The sequence below is a fragment of the Aotus nancymaae genome, unplaced genomic scaffold, assembly GCF_030222135.1.
Source record: "Aotus nancymaae isolate 86718 unplaced genomic scaffold, 86718_ANA_hifiasm-v0.15.2.pri h1tg000043l, whole genome shotgun sequence".
Lineage (NCBI taxonomy): Eukaryota > Metazoa > Chordata > Mammalia > Primates > Aotidae > Aotus > Aotus nancymaae.
In genome coordinates, this window is record NW_026988457.1 from 15,503,695 (window position 1) to 15,531,047 (window position 27,353).

General features: G+C 41.0%; 1 protein-coding gene across 8 annotated transcripts in view; it reads right to left on the bottom strand.

Moving 5' to 3' along the window:
- The window catches only part of ENOX1 (ecto-NOX disulfide-thiol exchanger 1), a 505,667-nt gene that overhangs the window by 154,782 nt on the left and 323,532 nt on the right, over nucleotides 1-27,353 (bottom strand). For all 8 annotated transcript variants that reach the window (XM_021669313.2, XM_021669309.2, XM_021669314.2 and 5 more), the window contains 4 exons: nucleotides 24,121-24,294; nucleotides 22,699-22,905; nucleotides 18,771-19,004; nucleotides 8,049-8,261 (listed from right to left, as the gene is read on the bottom strand). In XM_021669313.2, coding sequence (XP_021524988.2) covers nucleotides 8,049-8,261; nucleotides 18,771-19,004; nucleotides 22,699-22,905; nucleotides 24,121-24,294 — 828 coding nt within the window. The remainder of the gene's footprint in view (nucleotides 1-8,048; nucleotides 8,262-18,770; nucleotides 19,005-22,698; nucleotides 22,906-24,120; nucleotides 24,295-27,353) is intronic.

The following is a 27,353-nucleotide window of genomic DNA, read 5'->3' on the forward strand; positions in this document are numbered from 1 at the left end:
CCCTGAGACCAAAGAGGTATTTTTTTTTTAATGGAAATAATGTTTCCAGCATTTAATGCATTGGCAAATACAGCCATCAGTACAATTTTGAAGAGAAATAGAAAACCTGTCACATTGCTAAAGCAGTCGTGGGATTTTTTTTTTTTTTTTCCCATGGACGAACTATAGCAATGACTGCCACCGACATGGGAAAACATTTTAACACTTCATAAAATTCCTTTTCGACAGCAGGGGACATAGAAGCCAAATTTCCCTTGGTGGAAATAAAAAATGTTTGGCTGAGATGTTCCTAAAAAGTAAATGATTTCAGAAAGAGCTTTTCAGGCAGAAGAAATGTGGACGAGGACACCAATCTGCCTAAAAGGGGGATCGTAGTACACAGAGATCAGAAACCCCTCACATTTCACTCTAGCACTTAGCACACAACTGGCACTTGATAAATATTTGTGGAATGAATTTAATCATTCATTCAGACACCTGAGGCTTTTACGATTTTACCTGAGAAGATAGATGAGGGCGTGACAGTGGAAAACTGTCAGTGCCCTGAGCAGCTGTCTTTGACAATAATTCTGACCAGTCTTCAGCACCTGCAGAGTGCTATGCACCCAATCTCAGCATCAAAATGTGGCTTAAAATTCACAGTGTAGTCCAAGAGGAGTAACCTTCACAGCAAGGTATAGGCAGAACATTTTCACAGAGTAATATCTGATCATCTGTTCTATGACCACTTTAGAAGCTTTGAACCTCATGATTGGGTCCTGGCAGATACTTGTGTTTAGATATCCAGAGACAATAAAGGATCCACATGGTTGATATGATAAGCACTGTGGAATCTTACGGGTGGAAAGGAATCTTATGGGTGGAAAGGAACCTTAGGGGATTATCCGGTTAAACCCTTTTATTACTGAGATGAAAAAAAGGAGACTTCAGTTGCTTAGAAGACTTTCCCAAAGTCACAAGGCTAATTAATGGTCAAACTGGGATTAGAACCAGATCTCTTCACCTAGTGAAACGTCTTTCCACCACTTGCAGTTTTAAGACCTAACATGAGGTTGATGCCACTTTCTATCACAAATGTATAAAGCAAAGTTGCATGATAGTTCTAACTTTTCCAATCTCCAGGTTGAAATAATATTAATAACAGTACCTTAATACTCCCACGGTAAAATTCTCAACTAAAGTATATGCTGTGTGCTCTACTTTAAAGAGAACGGCATATTAGAGCTACGATCATTGAGATCACGGTTTACTAAAAAAACAACAACATGTAGACTGTGTTTTGCAATTATTAGGTTCTAGCCCAATTTTCGGCATCACCTTCTTTTCCACCTGTGATTGGTCAACAACCAGTACTTTTTCTGAGGTCTTCTTTGTGCTTACGAGAATTATGTCAGGTCCAGGAGTGGCACAGTGAGGTAGAAAAGAGAACAGTAAGTGGCCAGTATCTCTATTTAACCTAAAATCTTGCTAGAGGGAAAAACAAGCACACAAAACAATAAACTTGATGCACATAAAATAATTAGAAAATAAGTAAGTGCTCAAGGAGACAGTATTAACAAGTGCTGCAGAAGGTAGGTGAAAGGGAGATGGCTGTGGGCTATAATGGATGAACAAGGCTTCATGGAGGAAATGTGAGAGAAGTGAGCTTCAATTTTGGCACTTGGAGAAGGCGAAATATTTCAGGCAAGGGAAGCAAATGTGTGGAGGTAGGAAAGAGGGTAGTGCCAGAAGCAAATACTTCATTCTCTTGCCAGATACCAGCATTTATACTCAGTGTGATGTCAGCACACCTCTCCAACTCTACCTGTAAACTGTACATTGACATTTATAATATTCTTCTGATAATTTTGATTTTACACACACACACACACACTTAGAAAGCAAACTGTACAAGGAGCCAAGAGTCTTGGTTCTAATCTGCCCATAAATTGCTAAATGACCAAGGCCTCTCACGTCTGCTCTCTGAGCCCCAGTTTCTTCCTCTGTGAAATGAAAGGGTTTGGCTCAACCCTCTAATGATCCCTCTTTGCTCTAAGATTCTATAATTTCTGCTTTTTATCCATGCTCATTATATGTATGGCACATATTCTTAAATTAATATTAATCAACCCTTCTGCACTGCTGCTGGCTTTCCCATTTGCCTCTTCTCCAGTTTGTTCCCTTCTCTCTTACTAGGAAGTGTGTTTGGAAAGTAGCAAAATGGGAATATCATGGAGTGTTTAAATTTTTATTAGATAGGTGTGTGTTGTAATTGTAAAAAGGAATGCACAACTCATCATCTTGGCATGCATATTAATAACTGAATGTGTTAGTCCATGCTTCCTGAACTTTATAAACAGCTCCTGTATGAGCTTTGAAATGACAAGCTTTGTTCATAACTGAGAAACTAAAAGTGGGCAGGCCTATGGGGAGTGCCTATGAAGTATAAATTTTTAAAAAGCAAAGATCAAAACTCCAATGTCTCTGAGTTGGAAAACCTGGGGGAGCTTCTGGCAAATGGACGGGTTAAGAAATGACATAAAGATGACACTAGGGTACTATCGGGATAAGGTGACATGAGAAAGATGGTTTACCTGTGCCGACAATTATTTTCTCTTTCTTCTATATCTAGCAAATGAGATCTATCCAGCTGGCCCAGAAGGGAAGAGAAAGCCCCAGGTGCCACAGCAGGCTAGACAATGTCCTCATCTCACGTCTTTGATAACTAGACATCCATGGTCAGAAGTGAAAAATCACCCCACACAGAAGTGCATGGATGCTGTATTCCCCAAACTTCTGGTTCGGTTACAGCCCCTTGACACCTTAAGCCAAGACTTCGACAAAAAAACAATGACTGTTTGATATTTAATAGCTGGTCCTCGTGTGAAGACCAGAGATATGAAAAATGTTAGAACTTCTGCAAATAGGGACAGAACTAAACACCATCAAAGATAGAAGGTAACTGCCGTACTTTGATGGAGACGTTTAAATAAATCATGACTTTTTCCTTATGTTATTATTATTAATGGCTTGGGATGTTTTTCAAAAGACATTTGTTAAGCACTGAACTTGAGGAATGATATCTCAGCTTTCTTTCTCCTCAATGGCTGGAGAGTAATCTAGGCCAAACATTTGAGCCTATGGATCCTTTCCAAACGAAAGCAAGAACAAATATACAAGCATGGAAAGGAGATAGGGGCATCTAATCCAGCTCCTGGGTCACACCTGAAGTTTCCCTTGTCCTATTCAACCAATTAGTTATTTCCAGCAAAATCCATAAGGGGACCCACATGCTTTTAACATGCTTTGAACCCTGCAATGTACCTGAGCTTCCCTGGACGTTGCTGAATGAGCCCTCTGTTGGGGATACCAGGCCTGCTCCACTAGTTAGCTAGTTGGCCAATACACCTGCTTCCAAACCACCTCACAAGAATTTCTCAACACGCTTGGCTGTTTAGTGAACGGGCTACCAGGGAATGCCATCAAGAATGCCGCTGACACTGAGGAGATCTTTTGGCACTGACACTAGGGAGATCTGTTATGTGGGAGGGAGCAGTTAGGGGTGCTATGGAATAACCAGGAAATTTCCAGCCACCTGGGAGAAGGAAAACGGAAGTGCAACTCCTGAAGACTCGTGCTTAACAATTCTAATCTCATTCTAAGGGAAGAAGCCAAAATGTGATTCCTGTGGTGTTTGCCAGGAATATTAATGCAGACAAATGGGGTGTGACTGGTTCTGCTTTTGGAAAATGCAGCAATTGTGTCAGTCACGGTGGACTTTGTCAGTTACTGTTTTATAAGCATCCCCACAGTCCTGACACCAAACTCAACTTACCACACTGAACAGAGCTGTGGAAAGCAGGAATTGCGGTTGAGACACAAATATAGCTCCACTAGAGGGAGGGAAACTCTGGACAGGCAAGGAGATGCATTCAGATTAAAGGATGAGGAGATGTGCATATACCTACCAGGTTAGTGAGGTTACTGCTAATATTTTCACAGACTGGGTTCCTCTTTGCAGCCCTTTTTGTAAAAGCACATAGAAGAGAATGGAAAGTTCTGAGGCTGCTCAATGAGATATACAATCTTCCGGTTGTGTCTCACAGGTTTAATTCTAGCCGAGGCTCACATTTAAGGTACCTCTCAACTTCCAAGGTCAAGTCATCTTGAAAGATCTTGGCTGTCAAGGACTCAAATGAAGGCCCCTCAGAGTCTCCTTGGCTGGGATGTGTACGCCCTGGCTAGCACTGTAGGATTTTCATAATCTCGGTTGATATCTGCAAACTGCTGAAATACTTCTCAGAATCAAATTACAGGGCTAAGGGGGATTCTCAAATAGTAACAGACAGATGGTAAATACAGAGATTGTTGGATGGTTACAATTGGAGATACTCCAACATAAATTTTTGATGATTCTTTCACCCCAACTCTCCCAATATTTCCTAGCCTCCTACCAAGAATTTGGTAAAGTGTGGCAATTTCAAATAAAAGTATAGCAATTGAGCTTTTTCTCTGATTTGCTTCATTACACATGCAAGTTGAAACCTTGTTTCCTGTAGATGATGCTAACATCAATGCCAAACTACTCAATGAGGTCACCAGAAATTTCTGAACTCACTGTTTCAGTTCCGTCCTGCCTGTCTTCCGATTGACTCATTCATTCACACACTCATCCACCAAACATTTCTCTCATATTTCTGTGTTCTAGGACTTGATATATATTGATGACTAAAAAAAGACACGTCTCCCCCTTTGTGATACCTGCTATAATAAATAAAAGCAGACATATCATGAAGTCACTACATATTTGGATAAGTGTTACAAAGGACCTTAATAAGATGCAGTGATAGTGAATCTACTAGAAGAGGGTGGACCAGAAAGACATCCCTGAAGAGGTGGCCCTTCAGCCAAGACCTACAGGATAAGAAAAAGCCAAGCATACAGAGTAGGGGAAAAGGCGCTCCAGGCAGAGGGAACAGAATGTGTAAAGGCCAGATGGTGGAAAGTCGTTTTGATGGGCTCAAGGGGAGGGGGGCCAATGGAGTTGATACATGGTGAGTCTGAGGATAACTGATGCTAAAGAGGTGGGCACAGAGCGCTCTGTTGGCTAGGGACAGTGAGTATTCTCTAAATGCAAGGGGGAGCTACTCAAGGAATGTAAGTGGGGAAGACATGATCTGATTTGCATCAGATGAAATGTGAAAAATAAATGAACTAGAGTAGAAGTAGAAAGGGAGGCACTCTGTATTGCAAAAACTGCAAAATTCTTCGTAGTAGCCATTCTCCACTCCTGCCTTATTATGGTAACTCCAGTTTCACTCTGGAGAGCAGTAGCCTCAGTCAAAAATTGTATTTCTCACATTCTCTGTAGTTAGGCACGGCCAGGTGTCATAATTCTGCCTAATGAGACATATGTGGAAGTCAGCTGGGGATGCATTTTTGGGCAAGTTTTGCTTTCTTGCTATAATGATGCGACTCTTTCCTATGTCTTTGTTCCTCTTTTCTTACGTGATTTCAGTCTGGAAAAAGAAGATGTGATGGCAAGCGCAGCAGCAACCATCATAGACAACTATCCAGGAAAAGCAAATAGCACCAGAGAGACCTCAGCCCTGGCAGCCCTGAACCACTGGACCAGTGCCAACAAACTCCACATCTGGATTTTACTATGTCTGAAGAGAAAAATCTTCCCCTTGTTTCAAATACTGTTTGGCAGAATTTTCTGTTACATGTGGACACCGTGCCTAACTGACACTTCGGGCAACCACAGCCTGACTTGGGTGGTGGCAATTAAAATGAAGAAGGGTGGGCTGAATCGGGGTATATTTTTGAAGGAAGAAACAATGGGACTTCTTGATGACCTAGATGAAGGTTGTGGTGGTGGGAGATGGCAGATATACAAAGTGTAAGACTTTTGCTTGAGAATTTATTAGAATGGGAAGGAAAAACCAGAAGAGGAACAGGTTTGAAGATTAAAAGCAAGGATTTCATTTTTGATATTTCAAAGTTGAGGTGCCCAAGAGGCAGTCTCCACTCCTGTGGTTTCTAGGAGATGGGATCTTGCTGGCCCTGCTCCACTCTTTCATTTACTCCTTCTCAGGGAGTGATGAGCCAGCCTGCCTGGGGAGAGCACGTGTTCTGCTTGCCTACTCCCCTGCTTAGGCATCCAAAGTGTAGCCTCCAGGGAATGTGGCTGGGGTCTTCACTGCTGCCTGAGGCTGGATGCTCAACACAACATCCAGCATTTGGAAGCCTATTATTGCTGTAAATCTCCACATCATTTTCCAATTTGGTATTCATACCAAAAAGTATTTGTAGTCCCACATGCAACACTTTTCTGTCCACTTCTCAGTTGCTTCAAATATGGGCCAACTTACATCTCTATAATGACAGGTAGACATGTCGTGTTCTTTCAGCCACATCATAGGGGCCTCATTTTAATAGGTGGCTCTTTCAATAGTTACTGCCAAAGAAAACTAAATTCTCACCTATTCTAGCCCATGACTACCCTCTTATCTTTATTGTTAGAGCCAACGGTTGGGTCTCCCATGCCCGTTGGGACTATACATTGCATGGGAATTAGAATTTATTTCAAATTGATGCCAGTGAGTGAAAGGTAAACATACAGTAATCATTTCACTGTTCAGGCATATGACTTTTTACCATAACTTTGCAGAAATTGTATTATTAGAATCGTTTTACTGTGCTCTCTCTCATTTTTCTCTATTACCAGTTCACTCTTACCTTCCCTCTATCCACTGATCCATTCTCTTCTTCCCTCCTTTAAAAGCTGCTATTAATATTACTTCTCTGTATTCTATCCCTAATAACCTTAGAGTTTCTAGACATACACTCTTAAATAAAGGGCTACTCCTCAAGGCTGGTGAATCTAGGTAAGGTGGCCTGGTATCGGTCTGTGTAAAGACAGAGCAGTCTTATTTTTCCTATTCCTTTTCTTTAAAGACAAATTGGTCTTATACTGGATACTTAATCACTTGTAAAAATTTACATTTGAGAATTTGTTATATGACATGCTATGCTGCTGCAAAATCTGTCTTTTGATAAAGTCATATAAGATACTTTTACATTTAAGATCTCGGTTTTGCCCTCTCTTCCATCCCATCCTGACAGATACAATATTTCTTGTGTTTGCACTGATGAAAGAGGTGATATGCATTTTGGCACATGATAGCACAGAAAATAGTACTTATCTTCAGAATGGATATACACACCCCATATGTCACCATCGCATAGGGCCCTGCACCTGGTACGGAATGGAGCGTGGCATTGTTACAGTGTCATTCAATGGCTTTTACCAAGCAAGAGAACAGCGGCAGCTGGGATGCATTATGCTGCTGTGACATTAACTACAGACACAGATAGAGTGCCCATAAAAAAAATATACGCCCTTTTTTTTGAATAGAGCCCTGGGTAATTACCCTGACTATTGTTATAAGAGAAAGCCCCATTTACACCCCTTCATCATTTAGACTCTGGACATAAAAAAAAATCACTGACATTAAGTAGTTAAGGCAATTTGCTTTCCAAATGAAGAAAGGACAAAAACATCTCTACTCTTGAGTTGCCCATTTTGATAGCCACAGCTCACCCAAATAAAAGATCCTGAGGCGTTTCTCTGGTGGTACCCTTTTCCTACACAGAGCCCAAGGAGAATGTGTTCAAGTTGGCTTCCTGCTGTCAGCACTAGGAGGACATAGGGGTCTGGTGGACAGCCTGCGGGCGAAGAGTGGCAGCCCTGCAGTTATGATATGAACTGTGGTGGGTCCAGCAGGCACAGATGCATCTAGCTGCCCTGCCCTGGTGGCCAGGCTTACTGTTCTGAGGAAAAGCTACAGAAACGTTGCTCACCTTGAGAAGTAAACTCTCAGGGCAGGGTCCGTGTTCCTCCAAGTTGCCACAGAACATGAAATAGGTTATGAAGTTTGCCATTCCATATGGAGTAAAAATGGGAGATTATTGAACTACTTACCCCCAAATGAAAAAATAAAATTAATGAAAAAGAAAAGGCAAAAATCACAACAAAAGAAATGGCCCCCAAAATTTTAACTTACATTGAGTGAGAATCCCAGTTAAGGCATTTTTAAAATTCTCCTTGGCTTCCTCCATCTCTTGCTCATGGGTGGCTTTTTCATTCATTAGCCGGCGGACGTGACTGTTGGCTGACTGCACCATGGAATAGAACTGGTTTGCAGAGCGCCGATTCACTTCCCCTCGTTCAATCCAGGAAAGTAGCACTGTGATAGCCTCTGAAAACTTGCTATCATCTGGAAATGGAAAACCACCGAGTACAAATAATGCCAAGATGAGAAAATATACTTTATTTTTGTTCCTCTCAAAAGACAGAGCATAGTCTAACCTAGTGGATATAGTTTCAGAACTGAACAAATTGGCTTTCCTGAGACTGACTGCCGTATAATCACTTAACTTCTCTTTTCTCATCTAACTCTAAGGTACCACAGAACCACTCAAGAGGTTCACACTCTCCTCTACCAACTCCATGAGCTCAGCTGAAGGAGGTTTGTTCTGGACATTCTTAGGCATAAGGTACAGCCTGATTCTTCCACCAAATCTTGATTTCTCTTTCTTAAGACAGACTTGAAAAACTGTTATTAACCTACTGGGTCTCTACTTCATTTCTTTTTTCCTTTATCAAAAATATTAAACAGTGTCACCAGTTTTCTGATTTATGGAATCAGCTGAGTTAGTGTTAAAATGTGGAAGAAAGAACGGATTACTTTAAAACTGGTTGTAATGTATGGTATTGTCCCTAAGGCAAGTAGTAGAAATAAGTCAATTCTTATTCTACTGTAGTTCAGAACTGATTTCATTTTAGGGCTAATACCACATATTTAATTAGGCTGAAAAATAGAATATTTCCTAGTTTTCCACAAAAGAGGACATGTTTCCCGAGGTGTTCGGTGTTTGCTTGAGATGGCTATGGAAAGCCCATTTGAAGCTGAGATATATGTGTGTGGTGCTGGGGGACAGGAAGTGGGAAATGAAAATAAGTGATAAAGTCTATTTCAAAGAAAACAGACTTGCCTATTTGGGAACGGTTACTGGAACAAACCTGTATTGTATGGCTTGGAGGTGGAGAAAAAGGAAGTTTGTGGGTGATTAAGTTAATTAGAACTGGAAGTTGTATGTCAGTTGTTACAATATTAATCAATCTGACTACTGCTGAAGGCTCACTGCCTATTTTCCAGGCAAACCTGAGGGGAAGAAGGCTTTCATTTATATTTTGCAATCCCTAGAAAATGTACTTTAGGGAAAAATATCCTACTTTTTTTTTTTTTTGAGATGAAGTCTTACTCTTGTTGCCCAGGCTGGAGTGCAATGGCGCGATTTCAGCTCACCGCAACCTCCGCTTCCCAGGTTCAAGCGATTCTTCTGCCTCGGCCTCCTGAGTAGCTGGGATTACAGGCATGCGTCACCATGCCCTGCTAATTTTTTGTATTTTTAGTAGAGACACGGTTTCTCCATGTTGGTCAGGCTGGTCTTGAACTCCTGACCTCAGGTGATCCGCCCACCTCAGCCTCCCAAAGTGCTGGATTATAGGCCTGAGCCACCATATCTGGCCTAATATCCTACATTTTTACAAGTAACATAGGTAGAGTCTGAATTCTAAAAATCAGGAACAAAATTAGATTGAAAGATTCAGATTCTTACCCATTCGTTTAAAATGAGTACCTACTGTGTGCCAGGCACTGCCCCTCCACTGGAGGGGCATCAGAGACATCTTTATATATTGTTCACATAAAAACACACATACACACCACATGAATAGGCAGCTGGAGATGCATGCTTGAGAAAATGATTTTATTTTACTCACCAGATTTTTTTAAATCAACCATTGACTTGTTATTAGTATTTTACACAGCATATGAAACTTTCCCACCATTGAGTGCTTTGTAAATTTATAGTGTGCTTTACAAACATTCATCAGTATCTTTTCTCATGAAGACCTCCTCCCAGACCAGGGTACAGGTAGTGCGGCTGATGTTTGCCCAGGAGGTGCGTGTCCTGAATGAAGGTGGGGCTGAGCCTAATTCGAGGTCCTGCAGCTGAGCTCTGCCTTCCTCAGGGAAAAAAGCAGCTTTTAGGGATGTGCCCTAAGAATGCTGCTTAGCCACCATTCTAAGCCCTCTCCTGCTGCATACCGGCCTTCTAGACTTGGGGATCAAATCTTTTTTATGAGCAAACCTGCCCCCCTGCCCTCATACTTTAACCAGAGGAGATAACTGGCCTGGGAACGCCCACAAAACATCCTGTGAGTGACAGACTCAAGTTGTCTTGAAAATCTCAACTCACAGGCACAGAACACACTTACTGAGTATTGTAGCCCGCTTATATCATTTTGTTAACTTTGGAATTTCAGTCTAAGTTCAACCTTCAGTGAACTCCAGCTGATATGGTTTCTTATCTCATTTCATGGCTTGTATAAGATAAAATCCATCACACAACTTAACATTATGTTCAGTCCATGGAGAGGCCCATAATTTAGCAATATGTTTGTGAGAGGCCCACTGCAACCATTACAGGCAGAATAAATTTTGCCTCCATCCACACTCTCTGCCTCTCTCCCCACCAATATATGTTAGGAGAATGGACCTCAGAACAGACAGTAGAAATAAAACTCACGCTGAGAAGAAATCTTTTTTTTTCCCTCTTAAAAGATAACAACAGAAAAAGAGACACTGACCTCATGTACTATTTTTTCCCCTTTGCTGTGACTTTCGTGTCTACGTAACACAGAGAAAGAAAAATCCTTAATGCTTTTGTCATGCGCTTTATAGGGAGGGAGCATAATGCCGCTCGTCTCTTTCTCTCATATACAGGTAGTTTTTCCTTCTCTTGCTTGTGGTGCTCAGTTCATAAATAGACTAACTTTACTATCAGGAAGAACACACTTAAATTGTAAAAACGTATGTTTGCTCAAATGGTCTGAAAGCCGCATTTTATTGCTCTTCACACCTAGATCCAGAGCACAGTAAGTTCACCGGCAGACTATCACTTCAGAAAGAGGAAACAATATTCTTAGGATTAAGCCACTGAAAATACACGATTTCAAAAGTAAGTATCCAAGAGATTTTCTAACATGTTAACAAGTACTAGGAGGCAGAATTCCATTAGACTAAAAGAGGAATATAGTTTTGAAAACTCCCAATTTCATCTTCATTTCTGAACTTTCTGAAACTGACAGGGCGATATATGATTGATGTACTGACATTCAAATTAAATTAAAAAAACATTAGTTAGGGCATGCTTGATAACTCCAGTCAATATTTGTTGCCATGTAAGAAGTAACTAATTTGTATTAATTAAGACTAAGCCAGTAACTACCTCTGGATGGCTTCAGGAGGATATTGGGAGCGGTCATTTTCAATACTCAACTGTAAATTCAATTTTGTATTCAGTGGAAAGATCACTGAGAAAGCAGAAAACAATATAAACTAATTTAAACAGGATTTAGATTGCAGCATTATTAAAGCTATTCATGTGGAAAGAAATTAACACTGCTCATAAAAATCACATCAAAGACGCACTTATAAAAATTCCAAAGACTTTCTGTGAACATGCTCAGGCGTAACTCTGAACGTGGAGGCACTTTAGAAGCTAGAATGTGCAGATGTGCTTTTTCCACAGTAAGAATTGGGAAAAACTGGTATATTATGGAGTGAATATAAATCATCTGCTCATTAAAAATTGCCCACCATTTCTAATCAGGGTATACAATGTTAATGCACCTGAGTTAATGCACAGGTTCATTCGCCGGTCTTGCCTTTTTTCCCCCGCTTCCATCCGTCCCCGGCTTCCTTTGCCATAGCCCTCTTTGTTAAACACCATGGCATGCCTCCCTGCATTTGCTCATGCTGTGTGCTTATCCTTGGGTCTCTCACACTCCTGGGTCCCCCTGGTCAGCTGTTATTCTTCCCTCAAGATTCAGCTTAAGTGCCCTTTTGTAAAGAAACCTCTTCTGCAACTCTAGGATGAATTAGGTGTCTCTTTGCTATGTTTCCACAATTCCCACATATCCTGCTATTAAAGCATTAGTCACTCTGTATAGTAATCGTCAGGTTACAGATCTGTCTCCAGTTTTGAGGGGCTAATAGGAGAATAAAATTTCCAAAGCATATTTCAATCTTCTGGTTACTCTGAGTTTTTCCCTTTGTATTTTATATTTTATCACACTCTACAATAGTTCCTCCTTATCCACAGTTTCACCTTCTGGGGTTTCAGTTACCCCAGGTCTCAGTTAACTGTGATCAACTGCAGACCGAAAATAATAAATGGAAAATTGCAGAAATAAGCAATTCATACATTTGAAATTGCACACTGTTCTGAACAGCATGATGAAATGTCACGCTGTCTCACTCTGACCTGACCAGGATATGAATCATCCCTTTGTCCAGGGTATCCACATTGTCTATACTACCTCCCTGTGAATCACTTAGTAGCCACCTGGGTTATCAAATCCACTGTAGTGGTATAGATGGGTTTGAGTTCAAGCAACCCTTATTTGACTTAATAATGGCCCCAAAATGCAAGAGTAGTGACGCTGGCAGTTTGGAAATGCCAAAGAAAAGCCACAAAGTGCTTCCTTTAAGTGAAAAGGTGGAAGTTCTTCACAATAAAGAAAGAAAAAAAATTGTATGCTTAGGTTGCTAAAATCTAGGGTAAGAACAATATTTTAATCTATGAAATTGTGAAGAAGGAAAAAGAAGCTTGTGCACAGTATATATAGTGTTCAGTACTATCCATGATTTCAGGCATCCACTGGGGATCTTGGAATGTATCCCTCAAGGATAAGGGGATACCAGTGTATTCCTAATAGATTTGTAGCAATTAATACTGGAAAGATACAAATACGATGATTAAAAGTCAGGAATCATCATAGTTGATAATAAACATTTAAATTTCATGTCAAAGAGTATTTTTACATATGCCATTGTCTACCAGAGATAGATGTTCTCATGACAATTAAGCTGGATGATCCTGTTATACTTCAGGCTTCTGAAGTCATTATCACTGGCAATGAAAGTTAAAAGCGATGTCAGATAATCCCACAGAAGCAAGGCCCTCTGTAGTGAGACACTAAACAGTTTTATCAAGGAACTCAAAAATGGTTTTGAAAGCATATTATAATGATACTATCAGATGTCACCACTGGAATCCATGCCCATCTCATTTCATATCTGGTTATTTCAGACTTTGTTAACCTCCTTCCTGATCCTTCTCTTCCATGTCTGAATACTTGGCCCATAGTAGGCATTACAAAACTGCATAAGGGAGAACTCTTTGCTATTCAAAGACCAGATGCAGGAGCAGCCTTTGAGAGCTTGTTAAAAATGCAGACTCAGCATTTCTCACCGCACCCGACCCCCCACCCCCCCCGCCCCCGCCCCAGTATTGGAATCTGCATTTTATTCCAGGTGATTTGTATGCACATGGAGGTCTGAGAAGCACTGAAGAAAGGACTCAATGAAGGCCAGGTAAACTGGTTAGGAGCTGACCAAAGTTAAGAGATAATGAAAACCTGAAGTGGAAAGTAGCGGCTGAGATAGTAGAGACTTTCAAAAGGAATAGATGTGATTCTTGAGAGCTTTATGAGTCTCTGTCCCTGTCCCCATGCCCAATTACAGAATAGCTGTGACTTCTATCCAAGGAAAAAAAAAAGTGTTCAAGACTTGGAAATAGGCATAGAGATGACTTCCAGACCCTTGCTATGGAATGCTGGGCATGAATTACCTAATTCTACAGGGTTGGGAACCTTTAATTCTTTGGCTAATCTCTGACTAGGCTACTTTACAACTCTGTAGGATTAGAGCATAAATTGTGGCAAACTGATAACAATATAAATAATTCTTCTCTGTAACAATGCAAATGAATTTTTATTCAGTAGAAAATGTAAATCTTTATAAAGCAAATTCTCCTTTGAAACAGTTTTAACATTTTATTGGTCTCCTCATTAATTAGTGAGTTAAATAAAATCATTGGCACATGTTCATTTTATATTTGTAAGACAGTCATGATTTCACTGCCACAGTATCGTTTGAAAGTTCAGGACAAGGCACAAAGTGGTGGGTACCTGGTGAATTTTAATTAAACTGATATATAGATAATGATGGGGAAAAGGAACTCAAATTGGTAAGTGTTTTTTTCCTCCTGCTTTGTGTGCACAGGGAGAAGCAGCCCTGAATTTCAGAACAATAGATGGAACAAGACCCAAGCCAGAAGCACTGAATATGAAACTTAGGTGGGCTGCAGTATCCTTATTTACAGCTGGATCTATAAAGGAACAATGAGGAGACAGGGATTTTATGTCTGAACAGAATGAGGGAAAACAAGGAAGACGTTCTAAAACACTTTTCTTTCCAAAGAAATGGAGGGACACACACATGTGTACACATATACACATACAAGGAAAGGTGTGTCTATAGTTATCACTGATTTCTGGCTCCAAAGATGGCTGGAAATTGCTCACAGTGTACAGTCACATAGTCGTCTAAGCAAATTTGGAATTTCGGTATGGTCACAGCATTGCTGCTATCACAATCCCCAAATTTCTGTACATGTCCCTAAACAAGTCTCCTTTTCCTGGCTGCTCAATTAACTCTGCATCAGCTGAAGAGATCACAGACAGCATAAAAGGTTAAACAAACAGTTAGTGCTCCCCTCTAGCTACTAAACACACATGCAATCTCTTAACTATTTGGTAGCTATAAAAATGGGAAAATTAAGAGGGCAATATGAAAATGCTCTGATTATTCCTGCTTCAGGGTCAAGCAAAATGTTTCTAATAAAACAGCCTATCTTGCCTCTATGAAGGTCAATAACATGTAAGGAAATTATTTGCAAACAGGCTGCTATGTTTCATATTTCCCTTACCCTATGAAGGAAGCCTGGCTTCTAGCTAATGGGACATCCACTTGGCTCATAACATTATTGATTTTACTTTCACGGAACCATAAATATTGACAACCATCTCAGCAAAATGCTGGTACCACATCTGTCCCTTCCTCCCTCTGGCAGACTGACATGGGCCATTCTATATGCAAATCAGAGTCCAGTTCTTTGGAAATTATGAACGCTGATCCCAGGAGGACGGTATTCTTGTTGACACATCAGGGACTCTCAAAGGCACTGCTTGCAAGGTTTTGTCAGGACTTCACCTGATTCAGAGAGCAACTCTTCACTTCATCACAAAATGAAAGATTATGTGAAGCTTTCTAAGGGGGTAAAAAGTACACAAAAACTTTTAAATGCTCTTGCCAAGAGAGATCCCAGTGAATTAGAATATAATCCTTCCTCACTGTCTAATCAATCTCTTCCTTCCAGAGTCCAAACACAGTGCTCCCCCGGGGGTGGATGGTCTGTGTTAGACACACCAAAATTCATTATCTCATCTGCCTGGTGCCACTGTTTCCAATAAAGTGTAATTATGGTGTTATTGAGCTCCTTCTCACTTTCTTAAAGCCATGCTATAAACTTTGGGTTTGTGAGCAGTTACTGCTGTCGGTCTTCATTAAGTTGAATTGTCTCAGAACAATGTCTACTTAACCAGCAAGGTGCCTACTAATTTTCTTTTTTAGAATTTGTATTAATTTAACAGGCACTGGGTGACTCCATGTCTCAGACACTACAAAAACACAACACAGTGTTTCCTCTGGTTTCAGATGGTCAAGTAGCCAGTGAATGGGATAACCTGGTCCGGAAGATCCTCCCTCTCTCACTCTGGGCTGGCTATCTCCCTTGTGGCAGCACTCTGCACTTTCCACATATAACAAGGGGATTATTATATTTATTTTAATAGTGCGCTGTTATAAATGGCAAATGTAAGGTGATTTGTTATTGCCTCTGTCACTGAAGACACCTAAATTCTTTGAGGCAGGGGCTTGTTCGCTGTTGTCCTTTCCACCAGTGGCTTGGACAGTGCCAGGCATGTGGTAAAATGCTAATTAATGAATACTTCTTGAGGGATTGGAAGGATGGCTGAGCACACATCACATCATTTCCATGTACTTCTGGTCATGCCCAGTAGAATCACTGGCCAGAAATTCAACATGCTCATAGATCCAAATAGCAGAAGAAGAGAGAGAAAAGAATTATTTTACTGAGCACCTACTATGTGCACAGTTCCAGCACTGCACAGGACATGGAGAGGGCCTTTTGGGTCATAAGAAAGACTTCATTTTTACAGATTTTGCTGAATAAAGCTGATTTTCAAAGAGAAAAATTGTAAGAATAAACAAGTATGATATAAAATAGAGGAAAAGTATCTGTAATGAATCCAAGATAGTAAGATTTCTCAGGGGAGGAAAAAAATCAAATCCAATTAGGTATTTTCAAATTGCATTTCCATTTCCTTTCTGACACAGATTTCTTTACCTTAGGTCCTGACTATATTTTATGTCCCATATCAATGAAATCATCTTCAGGGAAACAGTGGCCTCAGCTCCTCCTGCCTGGCTTTGCAACATTATAAGGAGCATGGAGTGGATTTCCTCTCTGAGGCAGCCAATTTCCTAAGCAATTAAATGCTGTTTATATTCCAAACTCTATGCTTGGGTTGAAATTGTCAAGCTTCATATTACCTGACTCTTGCCTAAGATGTATCCCCAGCTAGTTCATTCTACTGTAACAGCCATCTATTAAAATTTCCAATCTGTTCTTTCCTCAAGGGATCACACAGTACTTGGCAAAGATACAGCTTCTGAATTCTGCAAATTATACTCATCTATATAAATATATATTTTTGAAATGGCAAGGCTTGCAAATTACTTTACCAAATTGACATCCCAATCTGTTATCCTCTAAAAGGAGAGGCAAATGCCATGTACTTCATGCGTGTGGAGACACTTCTGTACTGGATTTTTAAAAACAACATAACCAGATGATACACTTTAATGAAATTCCTCCATGAGGTCACAGATCAAGGTGCTAGTTTTTGTCACTTCTAGGTGTGGACAAACTGAATCCAGTTTAGTCTGTGTAGATCATAATCTGATACCACACAATATATTGGGTATTAAAGAAAAATTATTGTTCTGGTGAATATTCCTTGTTGAGAACCTTGATGTGTCTCATTTTGGCTACTTCTTATGGTTTCCAGGCTGGATGGAAAAGTGAGATGATGTCTATCGGCACTGCATATGCTTTTTATTAAAGGGACAGCCATGGCCTATGTATTCATATCGGGAAGACATGACTTCTCGAAGCAGCAGAACACACCACAAGAGCATCAGCAGGAAGCATTCCTTGGTTACGGTGCGGGCATTTCAGTGGCAACTGCAGTTGATTAAGGATTCTCAAGCCCTGGATGGGGGATGAAGATTGGAAACACAGTGCCCCCGCCCCCACTTTTTTTTTTTTTTTTTTTTTTAGTATAGAATGTCAACTTCCTATCTTCCTAAAATAGGCGTTAGGCAGCTTTTCATACATTTTTTTAAAGTGAAAACATCCAATCCACTTTATACACTGGCAGCAATACACCAACTATGTTCTAAAACACTTGAAGGATCAATCACATCCCTCCTCTCGTCAGAAATCTGTTATGGCTTCTCCACTGCTTATGAAATAAAACCCAAATCCAGCAATAGCCTTCAGGGGTCTGCCATCTGGCCCAGATTGCCATTCCAGCTTTACCTCGCTCTAGAAAGGCAGCTTCTATGCTGAATTCCCTCTGCTTCTGTGGGTTTTTATTCCCAAGTCTTCAGCCTCTAACTAGAATGCTCTTATGACTTTTTTTTCTCCTGGGGGGGGAAATTTTTATTTATTCTGCAAATTTCAAATTATGCCTCCTCTACGAAGACTTTCTTGACCCTTCCATCAACATTATTTGCACTGGCCCCTTAGTCCCCAAAGCCTGTTGCATATAACTTGGTTGACAATCACGCCATTGGCATGGTATTACAGTTAATTGTTTATCTGTAGACACCTACATGTGGCCAGCAACTCTGACTTATGTTCTCTCATCAAATCCTGACAGTGCTCAATGACCTGAGGAGGGTCTGACCATCATTTGCCTATAAAATGCCCATATGTTGCTCAGCTCACACAACTTTGGTCAATAATAGAACTGAATTCACACGTCATCCCAACTTCAAAATCTGGCATCACAGGTACTAAAGCCTTCCTGTGTCTTTATTTCCCTCAGCATAAAACACCATGGAGGGCCTCAGAAAACATTAGAGGGAATAAAACATACTCTCTTGCTAATCATCCTGTAAGAGCTCCACGTGTCCCTTCAATGGCATCTCTGAATACCAGAATCCTATTCTATGTTTCTTTTCTGTCCTCCGTGGACCCTAGCACCATGTCTGCTGTTTTGCCTTAAGAACGCTTTAAGAGTCTGGTAAACATGCACATTCTTTATAGAGCTGGAAGAACACTAAGACCACCCCACCAATGGCACAACATTGGGTCAGAAGATAATAGCCTGCTTTGGGGGCCTTTCTGTCCCCTCATTCAGTGAGATCTGTTGAGTGACTGTACATACACTTTCATGGAGAAAATGGGTAAGCATGCTGGAAAGGGGCAGGGCTCTGTCCCAGGCAGGAAGATGGAGCCCATGTGTCTGCAGCTGCCAGGGGACTCCCAGCTAACCCCACCCAGCTCTGTAAAGAGTCTGCGCTTACACCAGCCTCTTAAAGCCTTTTTAAGGCATAGCAGACATTGTACTGAAGGGTCAATGGTGAAGAGGCAGGAAAAACGCACAGTGCATGTCTGGGGATCCCTGTGGAGGAAAAAGAGCCAGTGTAGGTGGCCCATACCTTTCAGCTTTTCGGCCAGCAGAGCGGCTTCATGCTCTGAGTAGTGCATTATGGCGGGCGGGGACGGGGGCCGGAGCCGGTCCTCCTCCAGCTTGCGCCGGTGCCGCTCCTCCCGGGCACGCATCCTCTGCTTGCATTCCCATTCATAGAAGTCATCTCTGGCCTGGGCAAAGTCCACATGAAGGCGGCCTGAATCCTTTTTGTCGGTGCTAGACCCTAATCGCATCCTGTAACCTGAAACCAATGGAAAATCTGGTCACACCATATGTCAAAGTGGCCACACGTTTTTGGTCCAGACCTCCAAGGCACGCTTAGGCAAATGCTCACTTATTTCTTTGACGTCACTACGGATACGTTTCCCATAGGAGATGGGAAACAACTATGCTTTTCCCCAGAAATCCTGAAGCTCTGCAAAGTTAGGGCTATTACAGGTTTGCGGACAAACACACCTTGGAGAGTTGTCTCAGAGGGATGCTTACCCACCTTCCAAACCAGTATCCCCAAGAGAAGATGATCTTAAGAACTAGGGTCTTATCATGGTCATTCCTTCTTCTCCCTGGCTTCTAGGAAGCTCAGAAACAAATTTGGCCTGAAGCATTTTTTTTCTCTACCTTTTTATGGCCTTGATTTTATTATATTTTCAGTTTACTATAATTCTACTGTATTGGTGAAATATGAGTAAATACAGAGTATCTATGCTATTTAAAAAGATCTACAAAGTGAACTCCGGAACACCTCACTCATGGGCTATTGCTACATTCTCCTAGAAAATGCTGCTGCTCAATTCTCTCTCAGCAGCTGCAAAAGCCACAATTACTAAGGCAATTTTGCAATGCTGTTTTATTTCCACTTATCCTCTGAGGCACGCAGGAGAATATTTTACCTTCAATCAAGAGGCCTCACCGCTGCCTTCCTCACAGCCCTGCAGCACCTCATCTGGTATGCAGTACCACACAAATTGTTCATGTAATCTTTTAAGGCCACAGGAGCCTGTGCAAAAGCCTAGAGCTAGACAAAGAAAAAAATGGGCCTGGAAATCTTTGGGGGATTCATTGTGAGCTACCCAACTTATATAAAGATTATGAGCAGAAACTTGATCTGAGAAATCAACACTAACAGAACTGAAACCAGCCAGCCGGCCTAACTTCAAATGAAGAAGAGTTGACTTTGAGGTTGCTCTTCAATTTTGGGTTCTCAGATTTTCAGAACATAAATCCAGGTCCCAGCAGGAACACAGCTGCTGGAGGCTGTCAGAGGAGAGAGCAACATAAGCACTTTTCCAGGGTAGGGGCTTTGCAAATGAGATACAACTGTAACATGCTAGACTGCACTGTGCTGATGTTCAATATCTCATGGTAGATTTCAATGGATTTTTTTTTAGCATTTTTGGGAGAAAACTCAGCTGAAAATCTCTGTAGAGGCTGGCTTCTCCCCAGGAGGCCACTTCACACCTTTGAAAAGTAACAAATAAGATATAGACCTCACATCTGATTTCTGTGATGCCATGGAACCCTTCTCACTGCTAGATTTTCAAGTGTTATCTAAAAATTGGAAGACATAACAATATCAATCAAAGACAAAAACATCCGATCACAGATGCACAGAATTAATGTGAAAGCAAAGTGTATCTTGGTTATGGGCCAGGGAAATTTAGTAAGTCAGCAGGCCACAGTGAGACTTGCATAACAGCTGAGCAAGCAGGACTGTTTAAACCGGCCAGCTATCCCAACGGGCCAAGTACCCTTCCCCTGCTCAGGTCCAGAGAATCAGTTTTCAAACATGTCTGGCTCCAGAAACACCCTAACTTTCACAGAAATGTCATCATTAAGGACTTAAAAGAGACCCTGATGAGACTGAGTCTAGAATTAGCTAGGCCTTCAAATGTGAATGTGGTCCTAAAATTAGACAGGCCTTCCAGCTGGGCTTGGGCTTGCTGGAGCCCACACACAGGAGGGGCCGCCTGACTTCCTTCCTGCCTTTCCAGTTAATTGGCCTTGCAGATCTTCCTGGGACTGATGCTGCAGCCTCTCAAGGGCAAGGAGGCAGAGTTAGGAGGCTCCTCTGTACCCAGGCAGGGAGGCTGGAGGCCTAGCTGTCTTCTTCTCCCACAGTAATGGGGCAGACCAAGCAGCAATCTGTGGTTTGCTGAAAGAAGTGGGACCAGCGCCCAGGCCAGAAAATCTTAAGATCAAGGTATAATCATGGAGTACTTTTCACATGCATAAATTTGGGACTGTGCATCTTTGTCAGTGTCTTATGAGGCTTCTGATGGGGTCTGAACATTGCGTTGTATTAGTGTTGAAAAGAACCTTTGATTTACTCTAACCTTCTCATTTAATCAAGTGGGGTAAAGAATACAGTTGACCTATGAACAACATGGGCTTAATCTGTGCAGGCCCGCTTGTAGGAGGATTTCTTCCAACCAAACATGCATCTAAAATACAGTATTTGAGGGATGTGAAACCCACATACATGGAGGGCTGACTTTTCATATACATGAGGGTCCTGCAGGACATTCGTGGGGCGGAGGTGGGGGCGGGGGCGGGGGCAGGGGCGGGGGCCTGGGCCCTGGAACCAATCCCCTGAGTGTACTGAGGGAAGACTGCAGCTTTATTGGTACAGTGGTGATTAGAACCCAGGTCCCCAAGACAGGGTTCTTGAGATAGAAAAATAATCCTTCTTTATCATGATCAGGATATTTGTGTTAAAAACAACCATTTCCTAAATGATTTTTATGTTGCAGGTACCCTGCTAAGCACTTAATATCCATTATTTGATTTATTTCTCCTCACAATCCTACAAGGTCATACTGTTACTATCTTTATTTTGCAGACGAGAAAACGGAAGCTCTAGGCCATGAAACCCAGCACCACAAAATCACCAGAACCCCCGCTGTCTAACAGCGGATTGTGTGTTATAAAATGGCTTCATTCTATGCTTTGTCTTCCTTCTCCATTTTGAAATGGTTTTAGTTTTTATTTTCTACTTTGTAAGGTTCTACTGAAATAAGGAGTTTTAAAGTTCTCCATATCACTGTCTATCTCAGGTAAGTCTCTGCAGTACTACACCCTCCAGGCTTCTGGGGTTTGCACAGAATTGCGTTGCAATAGAGGCAGACTGCAGAAATTAAGTAAAACCTGGCAGGAATGTTCAGATAGGTTCCCCACTATTGTTTTCCCACCTTCGCCCATTAGCTTTGCCTCGCCTCAGGAATAGGGAGGTGAAATGCAGAGGGACAGACTGAAATATGGGGGTAGGGAGTGTGAGGGAAGGGCAGTTAGTTCAGTCTAAGAATATGTCCTTCCAAAGCCACCCCCTAATTCTTAGATTTGGAAAGGCCTTGTGGACAGACTCCATTCACTTGGCCCAGCACCCACAGATGGGGAAGGCAGCGCTAGGCTTAATTTCAGTATCTGCAAAAATCACCTATAAAAATTGGCACCAAAGGACAAGGCTTAATGAACCCCCAAAGAGGCAATGATACTGGGCCTTCTCCTAGGGCCCCCGAGGTACTTTCCTGCAAGGAACTGACCTTGCTTTGGTACCCTGGTGTCTAGAAAGTGAATCCATTTCCAAAAACCTGAAATTATTCTGAGAGAGTACTTTATTCCCTGAGAGGATTACATCCAACAATAATAATGACCCTTTGTACTCATAATATTGCTTTTCATCTAATAAGCACTTGAGAACATTAATTAGAAACTCGATGAAATTCCTAAAGACTGAATGGTGGGAAATTGCTCTTGCACTGAGGTACCTTCACAGACTTAGCACAGAGCTTCTGGCAGCCAAGAAGGCAGGATTCTTCCTTTTCCAGCCCCAGACTATGAGGACTTTATTTTGCATTAAGGCCAAAGGGAATAAGCTCATATTAACATCACAAAACATAACAAAATGCCTGGGAAACGCCTTATGTAATGCAAAGTACCAGAAAGGTAAATGGCTTTATCAACCATGAATTCCTCTGCAAAGCGAATGTGACAAAAATTCTTCTTGCTTTTCCGAATTGCCGTAATATCACCGCACTGTTCAAAGACTTCTTGAATAATTTCTTCAGTAGCATTTTCTGGTAATCCTCCGACAAATACAGTCTTACACCCAGGAGGTCGTTCTCTTGTGGAAGGAGGTGGAAGATCTAATAATCACAACAAAACAGAGTTTTGTCTTTCATTTATTTGCTCTCTCTTTCTGGTTCTCCCAGCAAAACGAAAGCTTGCAGAGTAACTTTCTCCAGACTAACTGATGGTAAATTTCTATACCAACTTACGTTTATCCCGGGCTGTCTTGTTTCTAAGTCCCTCTCCCCTCCTGCTCCCAACCTTTACTTTCTGTGTTCATTGCTACACAGAGTGGCTATATGCTTGTCCACGAACAAAGATAAAGCAAATGTCTGCATAATTTCATTTCTCCTTTATACTACAGAAGCCCAGAAAAGGGAGGGAAAAAACTTCCCAAGTACAAAACGTGATGAAATGACAACATGATGAAAAACCTCAGCATGTTATCTGCTTTGTCTCATTTCCAGATAAAGGAGCAGCAAAGCAGAATACAGCAAGCATAACCTAAAAAAGCATGCACAATACCTACTTGGCTGTGAAACACCGGGCCTGAAAAAAATACTTTGTTATTATTCACATTTAAATGAGCAAACTATTAAATTTTGGGGAGGCTGTATAAACAGATAAAATGTACACTCTTACAACATTTTACCTAGTTTATATGTAGATTACTAAAGCAATCTCCTGAAAAGTCCACTTAAAAAAGGCAACACTGATTAACGTGAAAAAAAAAAAGAAAATCCTAGCTTTTTAAGCCCATAAACTTAGTATCTGAGGCAAAATTAAAAAATAAAATTCTGGCCCATTTACTTCATCAAATGTATGTTTCCTTCAAGCAAATGCAATTTGGTCCAGAAACTCTGAGATGCAGGCTTCCCTCTCCCCAGCCCCTAAATTGCTAACTGTCAAATTAATTCAATTTTCCATCTAGCAAAACACATTTCAGAGTTTTTCTCCCACATTTGTGAAGATGGATGGAAGTGTTCACATATTTCACACTGTGTTCTCTAGCAAACACTAGACTTCACTGCATGCAAAAAGTCTTAACACCGGATACACATCCCCAAATCCCACATACTGGCTTTATGGTGTGGATTCAGCTTCTGGACAGACACATGGCCACATCCCTGTATATGTATTCTAATCGAGAGACAAAGGCCTTCTGTAGAATGGATCCCCATTCTGTGCATTTACGTGTGAGTAGCATCTGAAATGACTGCAATGCCATTCTTAAATTTAAAAAGAAACAAATTTTAAATGATGAGCAAATATTTCTCATAGGTGTTACTTACTTGGATTTTGAGGAAAAAGAGTACAGCTTTTGCAGTGGATTATTTCTTTGACAACAGCCACTTCTGTTGGTGGTGGGGGAGGTACCAGTCCAAGGCCTGGTATCATTGGGTTAATGGGGGTGATTCCAGTCATCATGTTGAGGCTTGGATCAAAGCCTGGGACACAGATTGAGTCTGTAAAGTATACAAGATAACATTTTGACTAGAGATTAAATCCATTTTTGTTGTTGTTTTTGCCATTTTCCTGTGAAGATGATTTGATTTTATGCTTTCTATTTTTCAGGAATTTCTCCTGGCATAAGATGCAGTATTATAGAAAGCTATACCAGAAGGGTAAAGAGAAAAAAAGGAAAAGATGAACCTTAAACTACATGAAAAGGAAATTATATTACTTAAAATATTAACATGGCAGAAAGAACACAGCATATTAAAGTGTAAAAACCATGCACCATGAAGCTTCACTATTACTGTGAATGTAATTTTCTGTTTCTTAACGTTGGTGTATTGTTTATACTGCCTTATGACCCAGAATACGGGAAGAATATCATTTAACATTGAAGTGCCCTGGGAATCTAATTGTCAACGTGGTTTCATCAAATAAGCCTTCTTACCCAAGCGACCTAGATTTAGAAAAGTTCAATTTATATGTGCATACTTTATAATGATGTATTCAGGTCCCACCTAACCTATTTCCCCCGGAATTAAAAAAAAAAAAAAAAGCAAAACAAAGTGATTACAATTACTATGGCTGGGCTAGCTACATGCAGGTATAAAATTAGCTATATTCATTTCTGGATTCTATTGGATAATTGCACTTTCTTCCTATAATTTAGTCAACAAATAATTGACCTACCCTTTTGAAATCTTTATGCCCTGTATTAAAACACACACACACACACACACACACACACACACTTGAAAATAGAAAGTGTGTAAAATGAATGAGTTTTCTAGCATAAACACTGACTTTTTAAAAATCTTATAATGAAACAAGTGATTTCAAAGGTGACATAGAAACTAATAAGTGAGACCTTTCTAGCAGCAGGGACTATGAAAGTACTGTACTGAGTAGCTACAAGGGGATCCCGCTCATGAGGGTTTTCCCGTTGGCAAAAAACAGTCTCACAGGTGGTGTGCAAATGTTCCCAGGTAGACAGGCCAGGAGAGATCATGGTGCTCTCCTCTTCCTTGCAAGAATGAAACTTCCTTCTTGTCTCATACTCTCCTATCTTTTTCTCCCTCCTCATCTTATGTCACTTCCATTCTTCCTTCCTGCCCCCTGAGCCTCCCGCAGGCCCCTTTTGGTTCTCCTGCACAGCTTGTGTCTCAGGCCTCTGCGTGGCCTCACTCTTTGCTTACCTGTGCTGAAAGGCTGAAGGAGCCCAGAAGCAGATGAAAGGATAACCACACCCTTTGTTTACTAAGAAGCTCCATAGGATACAGAAGGTCTAGAAAAAGGTTTCTTTTCTGGGAAAAGGTTTACAGATCCTGCCAGCTACTTTGGACATTTCCACTCCTCCTCTGGGCTGAACAGAATAAACAGTGTGATTCTGATCTATAACCCCAAGAGGACTGCTGTCCCATTTATTAAAAACTCCATTTAAGTTGACAGTGTACTAGCCTGACTTCAGTAAAAGGCGGGTGTTTTGGTTCTTTTTTTAAAAAGAACCCTAAATATAAATGTCAAATAAGCATTTTCTTTCCAAGTAGTCACCCTGGCATTCTAGGTACTCCCTCTACAGCCATAGCTCTCAGTTTCTTCATCTGCATTATAGGACTGTTTGACTGGATTATCTCTTGGAGGGCTAGCATTCCAACACTCCAGGATTCCATGCTGATGGTGCTCGGAACAAACTGACATACAAAACACATAAAGGTTTACAAGTGACAGGGATGACTCTGTTTATTCTCTCAATTGTCAGAAAGTTTCACAAGTATTATTTCCATTTTACAGAAAAGAAAGTAGGGCTCAAAGCACTTAAGTAAAACTTCTAACATTCCAAATCAAACAAATGGCAGAGTAATAATGAGGGCCCAGGTCTTTGTCTCGGTATTTAAACACGTATTAAATGTGACTATTTCAAAGTGTCCATCTAGAATGACCCAACCTGATTATTCACCTAATACAAGCCACTACTTCTTAAAATTTACTTTACCCTTAAAAAAATCAAGATGGGTCCTGATCCAGATGCTAATTCTAAAGGAAAAGTTCCAGAACAGAATGGTTTTCAACATCATCATCATTAAAATAACATATTGGCCTCCAAGGTGACCACATTAGAAAAAGAAATATTGGCAATGGGAATATTGGCATGCTTGTGCTTTTATTTAATCTCATTCCGTACATAGGCTTCATCTGTTTCTTTCCTGGCCTGGCCCTCGCTTATTTGCCAACACGGGATGATTTAAGGCTGAAACCACTCAGGACTGCAAACCCTGAAATGAGAGCCCTGTGAATTATAATCAGCAGATGTTTCCCACAAATGAGAAGAGAAGCCCAGTGCTTGCATTCTCTTTAGTTCTAACAGACTTCTGTGTTATTTCTGAAGGCTAAATAAATATATGTCCAGAAATGGGGACAGAAGATACCACTCTTGTAGAAAATATTTTAATATACGGCAAGAGTTACTTTGCTTTTTCTGAGACATCAGTGTAGGAGACTCTGAGGTTTAATGAAGTCTGCATGGCAAGTGCAGTTGCTTGAAAAGAGCTTAGAATGGAATTAACACAAAAATTATGTTGGACCTCAAAGGATCGGAGATTCAGTATTTGAGAGGAGAAAGGAAGGAAGGATTAGAGTTTAAGAAAAAAAAAAGAACCCATTACTTTTTGACAATATATGTAAAGATGCAAACTGTTTTCTCAAACAGCACAGGAGAATAGGATGTACTCACTCATTAAAGCAAACGCACAAACTGAAAATCCGGGAAGACACAAACACAGGAAGACAAAGGTGAGAAGGCAGCGCAACCCTGAGTCAGCTCCAGGCCCTGTTAGGAGAAGCTGCCCTGCAAGCTTCAGAGATAATGAGGTATAATTCTACTCAGCGAATAAGAGGAGAACTGCTTAAATCACAGCAAGAAAGAATCCAATTAGGTATATAGAACTTTATTATCAAAACTGTACTGAAATGAGGAAGGAAGGGTTATTCATCTCAGACCGTGGCCCCGTCTGGCTCCTCTCTGAGTTGCCTGCTCCAAGCAGAGAGTGTCCACAGCCAAGGCTCAGCAAAG